At 45.3% G+C, this 15351-nt stretch overlaps 1 protein-coding gene across 1 annotated transcript in view; it reads right to left on the minus strand.

The window, feature by feature from the left end:
• Positions 1–2384: 2384 nt before the first annotated feature.
• The window catches only part of LOC139273605 (zinc finger protein 850-like), a 160907-nt gene continuing 147940 nt past the window's right edge, over positions 2385–15351 (minus strand). The window contains exon 4 of the mRNA XM_070890563.1: positions 2385–3490. Coding sequence (XP_070746664.1) covers positions 2725–3490 — 766 coding nt within the window. The 3' untranslated portion in view covers positions 2385–2724. The remainder of the gene's footprint in view (positions 3491–15351) is intronic.

The raw sequence follows: 15351 nt of genomic DNA on the forward strand, positions 1-15351 counted from the left end.
CCTTCTTAATTACGCTGTACCTGCATGCTAACTTTTTGTGTATCATGTACAAGGACCCCTCTGTATTGCAGCATTTTCTAATCTCTCCCCATTTAAATAATAATTTGCTTTTTTATTTTTCCTCACATTTTCCCACATTATACTCCATCTGCCAAACTTTTGCCCACTCACTGAGCTGATCTATGTTCCTTTGTAGATTATTTGCGTCTTCCTCACAACTTGCTTTCCCACTTATCTTTGTATCATCAGCATGTTTAGCTGCATTCAATCGGTCCCTTCATCCAAGTCATTAATATAGATTGTAAATAGTTTGAGGCCCCAGCACTGATCACTGTGGCACCCCACTTGTTACAGTTTGCCAGCCTGAAAATGACCCATTTATCCCTACTCTCTGTTTGTTAGCCAATCCTCTATCCATGCTAATATATTACCCCCAATCCCGTGAGCTTTTATCTTGTGCAGTAATCTTTTATGTGGCACCTTATCGAATGCCTTCTGAAAATCCAAATACACGACATCTACTGGTTCCCCTTTATCCACCCTGTTCATTACATCCTCAAAGAACTCCATCAAATTTGTCAAACATGATTTCCCTTTCATAAAACCATGCTGACTCTGCTTGACTGCATTATGATTTTCTAAATAATGGACTCCAGCATTTTCCCAATGACATGTTAGTCTAACTGGTCTACAGTTTCCAGCTTTCTGTCTCCCTCCATTCTTAAATAGGGGAATTGCATTTGCTATTTTCCAATCTGCTGGAACCTCTCCAGAATCCAGGGATTTTTGGTAGATTACAACCAATGTGGCCACCATCTCTGCAGCCATTTCTTTTAAGACCCTAGGATGCAGGCTATTAGGACCAGGGGATTGTCCACCTTTAGTCCCATTAGTTTGCCGAGTACCTTTTTTCCCTAGCAATAGTGATTGTTTTAAGTTCTCCCCTCCCAATAGCCCCTTGATTATCAATTATTGAGATGCTTTCAGTGTCTTTTGCAGCGAAGACCGATACAAAATATTTATTTAAATTCTCTGCCATTTCCTTGTTTCCCATTATTAATTCCCCAGTCTCATCTTCTAAGGGACCAACTTAGCTACTCTCTTCCTTTTTATATACCTGTAGAAGCTCTTACTGTCTGTTTTTATATTTCTTGCTAGTTTACTCTCAATCTATTCACTTTTGTTTTCGTTGTCCTTTGCTATTTTCTAAAAAGTTCCCAATCTTCTGGCCTTTCATTAATCTTCGCAACATTGTATGCCTTTGTTTTCAATTTGATACCACCCTTTACTTCTTAGTTAGCCATGGATGGTTCATCCTTCTTAGAGTCTTTCTTTCTCATTGGAATCTATCTTTGCTGAGTTATGAAATAGCTCCTTAAATGTCTGCCACTCCTTATCTACTGTCTTACCCTTCCTTTGTAATTGCCTTTATTTTTCAGGGCACTATTTTGAGACCCAAGTTTCTCACCCTCAAACCGAATTTGGAATTCTACCATACTATGATCACTCTTCCCAAGAGGATCCTTTACTATGAGATCATGAATTAATCCCAGTCGCATTACACATTACCAATTCTAAGATAGTCTGCTCCCTGGTTGGTTCCACAGCGCATTGTTCTAAGAAAACATCCCAAATACACTCTATGAACTCTTCCTCAAGGCTACCTAATCTTTATATTGATATATCCTATCAATATAAAGATTTAAATCGTCTATGCTTATTGCAGTACCTTTCTTATAAGCCTCCATTATTTCTTGATTTATATGCTGTCCTGATAGGCTACTCCCACCAGTGACTTCTTTCTCTTATTACTTCTTATCTCCACCCAAACTGATTCTACATCTTGATCTTCTGAGAATCAGAACCATCTGACCTCTCAAGTGGGCATAAAAGATTCCATGACGTTATTTTGAAGAAATCTCTCTGGTGTCCTGGCTAACATTTATCCCTCAACCAACATCACTAAAACAGAGGCCGTGAAAGGCACTTTATAAATACAAAGGAGAAAAGGAACAGTCGATAACAGGACATCAATTAGTCTCCTCTTGGAGAAATCAAGGAATCGACTCACTGTCTGTTGGAAACAAAGCTGATTTATTTGATCGTTGTTTGACAGAGGGTGCAGAAAAGATTTACAAGAATGATTCCAGGGATGAGGGATTTCAGTTACATGGATAGACTGGTGAAGCTGGGGTTGTTCTTCTTAGAACAGAGAAGGTTGAGAGGAGATTTGATAGAGGTGCTCGAAAATCATGAGGGGTCTAGACAGAGTAGAGAGAAAATATTCCCATTGGCGGAAGGGTCGAGAACCAGAGGACACAGATTCAAGGTGATTGGCAAAAGAACCAAAGGCGACATGAGAAAAAACTTTGTTTTAAGCAGCGAGTGGTTAGGATCTGGAATGCACGGCCTGAAAAGCTGGTGGAGGCAGATTCAATCGTGGCTTTCAAAAAGGGCATTGGATAAGTACCAGAAATAAAACATTTGCAGGGGAAAGGGTGGGGAGTGGGACTTGCAGAGAGCCGGCACAGACTCGACGGTCCGAAAGGCCTCCTTCTGTGCTGTAACTATTCTATGATTCTATGATATCCAGAAAATTAAACTCCAGCCCAGTTATAGGGATTAATTACAACAGCAGCAACAAACTCCAACTGTCCAAGTGAACAGGGTTCAGTCCTGGATGTGATTAACGGCAACAATAAAAGCAGAATCCAACCCCTGCAGTCACTTGTGAACTCGCTGGTGTAACTGAAGGTTGGATAAACGAGTGAAGCCCTTCCCACACTTGGAGCAGATGAATGGCCTCTCCCCAGTGTGAATGCGTTGGTGTGTCAGCAGGTTGGATGAAAGAGTGAAGCCCTTCCCACACTCGGAGCAGATGAACGGTCTCTCCCCAGTGTGAGTGCGTTGGTGTTTCATCAGATCATTTCTGCTTTTATAGCTCCTTTCACAGTCAGAACATTTAAACGGTCTCTTACTGGTGTGAACAAGTTGGTGTTCAGTGAAGTGGGATGAACGAGTGAATGCCTTCCCACACACAGAACAGATAAAAGGTCTCTCCCCGGTATGAATACGCTGGTGAGCATGAAGCTCGAATGAATTAGTGAATCCCTTTCCACACACAGAGCAGATGAACGGCCTCTCTCCTGTGTGAGCTCGCTGGTGACTCAGATGATGAGATGATTTAGCAAACCGTTTCCCACATACGAGACAGACGGACGGTCTCTCCCCAGTGTGAACTCGCTTGTGTTTAATGAGGTGTGAAGATGCAGTGAATTTCTTCCCACATACGGGACAAGTAAACGGCCTCTCCCCAGTGTGAACACGCTGGTGTCTCATCAGGCTGGATGAACAAGTGAATCCTTTCTCACACACGGAGCAGGTGAACGGCCTCTCCCCAGTATGAACTCGCTGGTGTTCAGTGAGGTTGGATGTACGAGTGAATCCTTTCCCACACCCGGGGCAGGTGAATGGCCTCTCCCTGGTGTGACTGCGTCGATGAATTTCCAGCGCAGAGGGGCAATTGAATCCCTTCCCACAGTCCCCACATTCCCACGGTTTCTCCATGGTGCGGGTGTCCTTGTGTCTCTCCAGTTTGGACGATCAGTTGAAGCCTCGTCCACACACAGAACATGTGTACGGTTTCTCCCCGCTGTGAATGGTGTGATGTTTTTTCAGGCTGTGTAACTGGTCGAAGCTCTTTCCACAGTCAGTGCACTAGAACACTCTCACTCGGGTGTGTGTGTCTCGGTGCTTTTCCAGTCACACTGATGTTTGAAATATTTTCCCACAGACAGAACAGACAAACGTTTCTCCTTTCACATTCAAAGGCTGATGATATTCAAGTGAATCGAGTGACTCTGTCAGATCTTGATATGATTGGTTCTAGTTTCCCGTCTGTAAATCCTCCTTTTCTAATATCCTGTAAAAGGTGTTTACAAAAGTCAGCACTGGAAGTGCAGGATAGAAATTGAGGGCAGACAATCCTACTTTTTATGGAACATTCTTTCCTCTCTTGTTCTCCAAAGCTGTAAATTCCCGTCCCACACACTCTCCCTCCACCCTGTGCTGAAATCCAAACTCATCGCACCACCTCCATCATTTCTTTCTTCCATCTGCAGTTTTCTCACTCCCTCTTCTCTGGTTGGGTTCAGTTCTACATCCTGACTGTGCAGACTGAGAATAAATGAGGAAATGATTGTCTCTCCAGATCACTGGGACCCTAAAGCCCCGCCCACCCTCTGCTCCTGTACCAAGATGGCCGCGCAGGCACGCTGATCGTGTCTAAGAATTCGGTTAGTTACCCCGAGCAGTCGGGTCCATCACCGCGGGTCAAACATGTGTCCTGCCGGTTCATATTCGGGGCCTGAGGCCTACACCAGGTGTTTATGAAGCTGCCCACCCAGGGGTCTAATTCCTCCGCTGAGCCCACAAGCTCCGACTGACTCGCGGAACGTCTCTTCCGCCTCAGACCACCTCCACCACTGGCACTGCGCCTGCTCAGAGCACAGCCCGGTCCCGTGTCTGGGCTCCTGGTGTCATTGATAGAGCGCTTTACCCCTGCGCGGGTAGATTCTGGTTACAGAAGTAAACGTCTCAACATTTGGTAGTGAAATGGATTCATTCAGGACAGACAGCAGGGATTATTGCAGAAAATAACACAGTGCAGTGAGAAAGGAAATGCAATGGATGTAGTGAATGCAGTGGATGGATTGTCAAAAGGTGTTTGATTAAGTGCTGGACAGGAGGCTTGTTGATCAAATTAAGGCTCATGGTATTAAAGGGAGTGGGGCAGTGTGGAGAGGAAGTTGGGTAAAGGGCAGAAAACAGAGAGTAGTGGTTAATGGATGTTCTTCAGACTGGAGGGATGTAAACAGTGGTGTCCCCAGGGTCAGTGTGGGGACCATTGCTCTTAATATAGAGACAGGATCTGGGCTAGGGAATAAGCACATAAGAATTAGAAGCAGGAGTAGGCCCTTTGGCCCTCGAGCCTGCTCCACCATTCAATAAGATCATATTGATTCATCAATTGATCCACCGCTACGAAAAACAATAATAAGAATAAAACCGGACGGACCACCCGGCATCGACCTCCGCACCGACTACGGACCCGACAACGGCACACCCAGCCCAGTCTTTCTCATCAACATCTGGGGACTTGTGCCAAAATTGGGAGAGATGTCCCAGACTAGTCAAGCAACAGCCTGACATAGTCATACTCACAGAATCATACCTTTCAGCCAATGTCCCAGACTCCTCCATCACCATCCCTGGGTATGTCCTGTCCCACTGGTGGCGGTACAGTAGTATACAGTCGGGAGGGTGTGACCCTGGGAGTCCTCAACACCGACTCCGGACCCCATGAAGTCTCGAGGCTTCAGGTCAAGCATGGATAAGGAAACCTCCTGCTGATGACTACCTACTGCCCTCCCTCAGCTGATGAATCAGTGCTCCTCCATGTTGAACATCACTCAGAAGAAGCACTGCGAGTAGCAAGGTGCACCGAATGTACTCTGGGTGGGGGACTTCAATGTCCATCAAGACTGGCTCGGTAGCACCACTACTGACCGAGCTGGCCGAGTGCTGAAGGACATAGCTACGAGACTGGGCCTGCAGCAGGTGCTGAGAGAACCAATATGAGGGGAAAACCCTACTTGCGCCCATCCCTTCAGAAAGGGCGAGAGAGCGGGAGCAGCGGTAAGCCTACAAAGGGCGTGAGTCAGCCGAGCAGACAGCCGAAACATCACCAAGTGACCTGGGAGGATAAGAAGTAAAAAGATTCAAAGTGTGACATCACAGAAAAGCAGGCAAGTGATTGGTTGGTCAGTTTTTCTCTCTTTTCTTGGGCATTGGTTTAAATTAAGAGCTGGGATTAAAAATCTAAACTTTCAAAATGTAAAAACGTAATTAATTGAATACATTAGAGATGGCAGGGCAGGCGATGTGTTACTGCTGCTGCATGTGGGAGCTGGTTGACCCCATTGAGGTCCAACGCGACCACATCTGCAGTAAGTGTTGGCTGCTCGAGGAACTTCGGCTCCACGTTGATGAGCTGGAGTCCGAGCTGCAGACACTGCGACACATCAGGGAGGGGGAAGAGTTACCTGGACCTTGTGTTCCAGGAGGCATCACACCCCTTAGATTCATCAATTCAACTTTGGCCCATGGTCAGGGACAGGATGGTGTGACAACGAGCGAGGCAGCTGTGGGGACCCAGGAGGTAGTGATGGAGGAGCCTCAGTCCTTGCAATTGTCCAACAGGTACGAGATTTTTGCTCCCTGTTTGGATGAGGGCAGGGACTGCAGGGAGGATGAGCAAACTGACCACAGCGCAGTGGTACAGGAGGACATTCAAGTGGGGGGAGTAAAAAGAAATGTTGCAGTGTTAGGAACAGTATAGTTTCAGAGATAGATACTGTTCTCTGCAGCCGAGTGCGTGAGTCCTGAAGGCTGTGATGCCTGCGAAGTGCCAAGGTTAAGGACATCTCCTCTGGGCTGGAGAGGGATTGGAGTAGGAGGGGGAAGATCCAGTTGTCGTGGTCCACGTACCAATGACATAGGCAGAACAAGAAAGGAGTTCTGCTGAGGATTTTGAGCAGTTAGGGTCTAAATTAAAAAGCAGAACCACAAAGGCAATAATCTCTGGATTACGACCCGAGCCACAAGCAAATATATTTTGGTGAGAAGGAAAGACTTTAAGCGACGAGGGAACTATCTGCGGTTAATGAAGGAAGTAAAGGATGGGATCAAATTGAAAACAATGGCATACAAAGTGGCCAAGGTTAGTGGGAGGCCAGAGCATTGGCAAATGTTTTTAAAAACAGCAAATGATGACTTAAGAAATAATAAAGAAAGGGAAGATAGATTATGAGAGTAAACTAGCAAGCAATATAAAAAGAGCTTCTACAGGTATGTAAAAAGGATAGGGTAGCTAAAGTAAATGTTGGTCCTTAGAGGATTAGACTGGGGAATTAATAATGGGGAACAGGGAAATGGCAGAGACTTTGAACAAATATTTTGTATCAGTCTTCACGGTAGAAGACACTAAAAACACCCCAATAATAGATAATCAAGGGGCTATAGCGAGGGAGGAACTTAAAGCAATCACTAAAGAAAAAGTGCTCAGTAAAATAATGGGACGAAAGGTGGAAAAGTCCCTTGGACCTGATGGCTTGCAACCTCAGGTCTTAATACACAGTAAAGCTCCCTCTACAATGTCCTATCAAATACTGCCAGGGCCAGCATAGCACAGGTTAGATGCAAAGTAAAAATCCCTCTACACTGTCCTATCAAATACTTCCAGGGCTGGCACAGCACAGGTTAGATGCAAAGTAAAAATCCCTCTACACCAGCCAACAAACATTCCAAGGGCAGGTAAAGCATGGGTTAGGCAGAGGGTAAAGATTCCTCTATACTTCCCTATCAAACAATGGCAGGGCAGGTACAGCACGGGTTAGATGCAGAACAAATCTCCCTCTAAACTGCCTCATCAAACATTCCTAGGGCAGGTACAGTGCGGATTAGATATAGCGGAAAGCTCCCACTACACTGTCCCATCAAACACTCACAAGGCAGGCACAGCAATGGGTTAGGCAGAGAGTCAAGCTCCCTCGACACTGTCCCATCAAACACTCCCAGGGCAGGTACAGCACAGATTAGATACAGAGCAAATCTCTCTCTCCACTGTCCCATCAAAACCTCAAAGGATGGATACAGAACATAAGAAATAGGAGCAGGAGTAGGCCATTTGCCCCCTCGAGCCTGCTCCGCCATTCAATAAGCTCATGGCTGATCTGATCCTGGCCTCAACTCCACTTCCCCTCCCGCTCTCCATAACCCTTGACTCTCTTATCATTCAAAAATGTCTCTATCCCCGCCTTAAGTACATTCAATGACCCAGCCTCCACAGCTCTCTGAGGTAGAGAATTCCAAAAATTCACGACACTCAGATAAGAAATTCCTCCTCATTTCAGTTTTAAACAGGTGACCTCTTATTCTGAAACTATGCCCCCTAGTTCTACATTCCCCCAAGAGGGGAAACATCCTCTCTGCATCTACAATGTCAAGCCCCCTTAAAATTTTATACATTTCAATTAGATCACCTCTAAGTCTTCTAAACTCCAATGTGTATAGGCTCAACCTGCTTTACCTTCCTTCATATGACAATCCCTTCATCTCAGTAATCAACCCCTCGTGAACCTCTCTGAACTGCCTCCAGTGCAAGTGTACCCCTCCTTAAATACGGAGACCAAAACTGCACGCAGTTCTCCAGGTGTGGTCTTACCAACGACCTGTACAGTTGTAGAAGGACTTTCTTACTTTTATACTCCATCCCCCTTGCATTAAAGGACAACATTCCATTTGCGTTCCTAATTACTTGCTGTACCTGCATGCTAACTTTTTGTGTTTAATGTACAAGGACCCCCAGATCCCTCTGTACCACCGCATTTTGTAATCTCTCCCCATTTAAATAATAATTTGCTTTTTTATTTTTCCTACCAAAGTGGATAACCTCACATTTTCCCACATTATACTCCATCTGCCAATTTTTTGACCACTCACTTAGCCCATCTATATCCCTTTGTAGATTCTTTGTGTCCTTCTCACAACTTCCTAGGTTAGCACAGGTTCAGTACACGGCAAATCTCTGTCTACATTAGCCCATCAAACACGCCCAGGACAGGTACAGCATGGATTAGATACATTGTAAAGTTGCCTCTACACTGTCACATCAAATACTCTCAGGGCAGCTACAGCACGGGTTAGGTACCGATTAAAGCTCCCTCTACACTGTCCCATCAAACAATGCCAGTCAGGTATAGCCTGTGTTAGATACAGAATAAACCTCTATCTACACTGTCCCATCAAACACTCGCAGGGCATGTATAGCATGGGTCAGATACAGAGTATAGTTCCCTCTACACTGTCCCATCAAACACTCCCAGAGCAGGTACAGCACAGGTCAGAAACAGAGTAAGGCTTCGTCTACACTGTCCCACCAAAAATTTGCAGGGCAGGTACAGCACGGATTAAATAGAATAAACCTCCCTCTATATTGTCCCATCAGACACTCCCAAGGGCAGGTACAGTACTGGTTGGATACAGAGTAAATCTCCCTCTACAATGTCCCATCAAACACTCACAGGGCAGATAAAGCACGGGTTAGATACAGAGTAAACCTCATTCTACACTGTCCCAACAAACACTCCCAGGATAGGTACAGCACGGATTATATACAGCCTAAAGCTCCCTCTACACTGTCCCATCAAACACAACTAGGGCAGGTAGAGTACGAGTTAGACACAGAGGAAAGCTCCCCCTACACCAACCCATCAAAGCTCACAGGGTAGGTAGAGCATGGGTTAGATACAGAGCAAAGCTCCCTCTGCAGTGTCCCATCAATCACTTACAAGGCAGGTACAGCACGGGTTATGCAGAGAGTAAAGTTCTCTCTACACTGTCCCATCAGACACTACCAGGGTAGGTACAGCACTGATTAGATACAGCATAAAGCTCTCTGTACACTGTCCAATTAAACATTCCCAGGGCAGGTACAGCATGGGTTAGATACAGAGTAAGTCTCCCTCTACACTATCCCATCAAATACTCCAAGGGCAGGTATGGAACATAAGAAATAGGAGCAGAGTAGGCCATTTGGCCCCTCGAGCCTGCTCCGCCATTCAATAAGATCATGGCTGATCAAATCCAGGCCTTAACTCCACTTCCCCGCCCACTCCCCATAATCCTTATCTTTCAAAAATCTGTCTATCCCCACCTTAAATACATTCAATGACCCAGCCCCCACAGCTCTCTAAGGTAACGAATTCCAAAGATTCACAACCCTCAGAGAAGAAATCCCTCCTCATTTCCCTTTTAAATGACCGACCCCTTATTCTGAAACTATGCCCCCTAGTGTTAGATTCCCCCACGTGGGGAAACATCCTCTCTGTATCTACCCTGTCAAGCCCCCTCACAATCTTATACGTTTCAATAAGATCACCTCTACGTTTTCTAAACTCCAATGAGTACAGTCCCAACCTGCTCAACCTTTCTCATAATGACAACCCCTTCATCTCAGCAATCAACCTCGTGAACCTTCTCTGAACTGCCTCCAGTGCAAGTATATCCTTCCTGAAATAAGGAGACCAAAACTGTACGCAGTACTCCAGTTGTGGTCTTACCAACGCCATGTACAGTTGCAGCAGGACTTCCCTACTTTTATACTCCATCCCCCTTGCAATAAAGACCAACATTCCATTTGCCTTCCTAATTAATTGCAGTAACTGCATGCTAAATGTTTGTGTTTCATGTACAAGGACCCCCAGATCCCTCTGTACCACCGCATTTTGTAATCTCTCAAAATTTAAATAATAATTTGCTTTTTTATTACTCCTACTAACATGGATACCCTCACATTTTCCCACATTATACTCCATCTGCCAAAGCTTTGCCCACTCACTTAGCCTATCTATATTCATTTGTAGATTCTTTGCGTCCTCCTCACAACTTGCTAGGTTAGCACAGGTTAGATACACAGTAAACCTCTCTCTACATTATCCCATCAAACACTCCCAGTGCAGGTACAGCATGGGTTAGGTGCAGAGTAAAGCTCCCTCTTCACTGTCCCAAAAACACTCCCAGAGCAGGTACAGTACTGGTTAGATATACAGCAAAGCTCCCTCTACACTGTCTATTCAAACACTCGCAGGGCAGGTACAGCACGGGTTAGATACAGAGTAAAGCTCCCTCTACACTGTCCCATCAAACACTCACAGGACTGGTATAGCACAGATTGGATACAGCGTAAAGTTCCCTCTACACTGTCCCATCAAATACTTCCAAGGCGGGTACAGTACACATTAGATACAGCATAAAGCCCAATTTATACTGTCCCGTCAAACACTCCCAAGGCAGTTACAGTACAGGTTAGATACAGAGTAAACCTCCATCTACACTGTCCTATCAGACACTCCCAGGGCAGGTACAGCTTGGGTTAAATACAGAGTAAAACTCCCTCTATATTATCCCATCAAACAATGCCAGGACAGGCACAGCAGATTAGATACTGAGTTTCCCATGTGATGGCTGGCGTGCAACGGCCACCATACGTTAAAAAGAGCCACGCACAGGCATCTTCCACCCTTCAGGATGTAGTTCAGGACCTGGAATATTAGGTCCTTCATTGAAACACCTGTGAACTCATCCTTTTTTGGCGTGGAAGCAAGTCATCCTCGTTTGCAGATGACACTAAGCTGGGTGGCAGTGTGAGCTGTGAGGAGGACGCTAAGAGGCTGCAGGGTGACTTGGACAGGTTAGGTGAGTGGGCAAATGCATGGCAGATTGCAGTATAATGTAGACAAATGTGAGGTTATCCAATTTGGTGGCAAAAACAGGAAGGCAGAATATTATCTGAATGGTAACAGATTAGGAAAAGGGAAGGTGCAACGAGACCTGGGTGTCATGGTACATCAGTCATTGAAAGGTGGCATACAAGCACAGCAGGCGGTGAAGAAGGTAAATGGCATGTTGGCCTTCATAGCGAGAAGATTTGAGTATAGAAGCAGGGAGGCCTTATTGCAGTTGTACAGGGCCTTGGTGAGGCAACACCTTGAATATTGTGTACAGTTTTGGTATCCTAATCTGAGGAAGGACATTCTTGCTCTTGAGGGAGTGCAGTGAAGGTTCACCAGACTGATTCCCGGGATGGCAGGACTGACATATGAAGAAAGACTGGATCGACTAGGCTTATATTCACTGGAATTTAGAAGAATGAGAGGGGATCTCACAGAAAAATATAACATTCTAATAGGATTGGACAGATTAGATGCAAGAAGAATGTTCCCGATGTTGGAGAAGTCCAGAACCAGGGGTCACAGTCGAAGGATAAGCCATTTAGGACCGAGATGAGGAGGAACTTCTTCACTCAGTGAATTGTGAACCTGTGGAATTCTCCACCACAAAAAGTTGTTGAAGCCAGTTCGTTAGATATATTCAAAAGGGAGTTAGATGTGACTCTTATGGCTAAAGAGATCAAGGGGTATGGAGAGAAAGCAGGAATGGGGTACTGAAGTTGCATGATCAGCCATGATCATATTGAATGGTGGTGCAGGCTCGAAGGGCCGAATGGCCTACTCCTGCACCTATTTTCTATGTTTCAAGGGCCTGCCAATGATTATGATGAGATACAGAGTAAACCTCTCTCTACACTGTCCCATCAGATACAACTCGGGCAGGTAGAATACAGGTTAGATTCAGAGAAAAGCTTCCCCTACAGCGATCCATCAAAGCTCACAGGGCAGGCAAAGCACGGGTTAGATAGAGCAAAGCTCCCTCTATACTGTCCCAACAAACAATCACAGGACAGGTACAACACGGGTTCAGTAAAGATCGAAGCTCCCTTTATACTGTCCCATCAAGCACTCCCAGGGCAGTGACAGCACGAATTAGATACACAGTAATCTGTGTCAGAGGAAACTGCATCCCAGTGAGAGTCAGTGCCAGAGGAAACTGTATCCCAGTGAGAGTCAGTGCCAGAGGAAACTGTATCCCAGTGAGAGTCAGTGCCAGAGGAAACTGTATCCCATTGAGAGTCAGTGCCAGAGGAAACTGTATTCCAGTGAGAATCAGTGCCAGAGGAAACTGTACCCCAGTGAGTCAGTGCCAGAGGAAACTGTACCCCAGTGAGAGTCAGTGCCAGAGGAAACTGTACCCCAGTGAGAGTCAGTGCCAGAGGAAACTGTACCCCAGTGAGTCAATGCCAGAGGAAACTGTACCCCAGTGAGAGTCAGTGCCAGAGGAAACTGTACCCCAGTGAGAGTCAGTGCCAGAGGAAACTGTACTCCAGTGAGAATCAGTGCCAGAGGAAACTGTACCCCAGTGAGAGTTAGTGCCAGAGGAAACTGTACCCCAGTGAGAGTCAGTGCCAGAGGAAACTGTACCCCAGTGAGAGTCAGTGCCAGAGGAATCATGAAGCAGAGCCTGGTGTCCAGTCGTCTTGGATCCCCTTGCCATTGGACCAAGACCTTGCTTTGCCAAGCCCGTGTGGTAGCTAATGTGCAAGGGCCACCTCACGTTAAAATAATTCACGCTGTTAGCAATACAAAACAATCCTCTTCCTCTGCAGTTATCAATCTATTGCAATTTCCCATGCCTGTAGTTTCGTTATATTACAATTTAAAATATCTTCAGTTATCAGCATCAAATTGCATTTATATCACATCTTAAACATAGTAAAATGTCCCAAGGCACTTCACAGGACTGTTAGCAAACAGAATTTGACACCCAGTCACGTAACGAAATATTAGCACAGGATTAAAAGCTTGTTCAAAAGGGTAGGTATTAAGGAGCATTTTGAAGCTGGAGAAGTTTAAGGAGGGAATTCCAGAGCTTATGGTCTCAGCAGCTGAAGGTATGGCCACCAATATTGGAGGGATGAAAATTGGGGCTGCTCAAGAGGCCAGAGTTGGAGGAATGCAAAGATCTCTGAGGGTTGTAGGGCTAGAGGAGGTTACAGCAATTGGGAGGGGCAAGGTCCTGGACGGATTTCAAAACAAGGATGAGCATTTTGAAATCGATGGAGCAGGAGCCAATGTCGTTCAGTGAGCACAGGGGTGATGGGTGAATGGAAATTAGTACAAGTTGGGATGAGGGGGCTGAGGACAGATTGATTCGAATAGGCCTATATTCTCTGGAGTTTCGAAGAATGGAAGGTGATATCATTGAAACATAGAATTGACACAGGCTGGATAGTCTAGAGCTAGTGGTCCTAGTATTAGGATAAGAGATTGGCCATTTAAGACTGAGATGAGATATTTCTTCACTTAAGAGTTGTGAATCTTTGAAATTCTCTATCAAATAGAGATCTTACTGAATGGTGGAGCAGACGGGAGGGCCATATGGCCTACACCTGCTGCTATTTGTGTTCTTGAGTAAGGATTGTTTTTGATAAGCTTAAGCTTGCGAGGTGTGAGGCCGATCAGGAGAGCAATGGAATAGTCCAATGTAGTGGTAACAGAGACATGGATGAGGGTTTGAGCAGTTGAGCTGAGGAAGGGGCAGAGACCGGCGATGTTATGGAGCTGGAAGTAAACGTACTTGGTGATTGAGGGAATATGGGTTCGGAAGCTCATCTCAGGGTCAAGTACGACGCCAATCAATAAATTGCAACTCTCCATATCTGTGTTTGTTTATTCGAATACTACATATCTCGAGTGATCAATGCTTCAAGAGTAGTACTTATCAATATATTTTCTGTTAATTCCAAATATTCATGATTGAATAATTGATTCTGTCGATATTAAGCTGTGCTGGTATTTCAGATTGGTTTGTGCATCGTGATCAATGAATTGACTATGATGCTTCCGGTTCAATCTTTCCATTGGCTTTCTCACCAGATGGGAAATATTTGAACATTGAGATCTGATGGTGTCGGTGTGAGTTCAGCCCCACCGCTGGGCTCTGCCTCAAACTGGAGTCACCTCTTAGATCAAAGCCCTTTACTCTAAAACACACACAAGATTCACTGTGACTGTGTTTAGAGACAGAAAGTGATCTCACTTCACATCCCATTGCACGGCCTCATGCTGGACAATTGTGCTCGGTGATCAGACTCTCCCAGTCTCATTTCCTGTAAATGTAGATTCTTTTCTCTCAATCTGGTTCAGTAAAATTACTGAGTCGAATACCTCTTGTGCTTTGAACAAAGCAGTCTTTATTTTACCGGCCGGCAAGACTTATCAGACAGAGGATATACATTCTCGATCGAGCGTACACACTCCCTACGGATAAGTGACGTTACATTGTCAAGGCACGATGGTTATACATTTTCGGCAAAAGATAACAAGATAGGGCTAGAGTGACATCCCAACTCAGCCCATCTCTTTTGATCCCTCCTTCCCTTTGTCCACTCATAAGCCGACCCAAGCATGGTCCGATTTTAAACAAAGACCTTCTGTCAATGTTTCAGGGGTTAATAACATGATTTAATAAGACCTTGAGGTTTTTCTGCAAGCTGTGGGTTTTGTTTCAATATGTGTTAGTGTTGTAACATTTCGCAGTCTCGAGTCTGAGATGTCATGGCTATTCCTCCATGAATTGTTTGTTAGCTTATACTGTCCCTATACAATTCCCACGTTCTCAACTTCAATGTCTCTATACATTTTTAAACATTCACAACCTTATAACCTGTGTGTACTGTCTACAGGACCGGTGTGTATCTGAGTAAATGGCATTTCTCTTACCTTTCTCCCCAGTCGATCTATTGAAGCACTTTCAATCGGAAGGGGCTCCCTGGTTGGTGATCTCACAATCCTGTGCTGGTTCACCTGCTGTTGTTCCTCAGTCCACAATCCC

Source organism: Pristiophorus japonicus, chromosome 9, assembly GCF_044704955.1.
Source record: "Pristiophorus japonicus isolate sPriJap1 chromosome 9, sPriJap1.hap1, whole genome shotgun sequence".
In the NCBI taxonomy this organism is placed as follows: Eukaryota; Metazoa; Chordata; class Chondrichthyes; family Pristiophoridae; genus Pristiophorus; species Pristiophorus japonicus.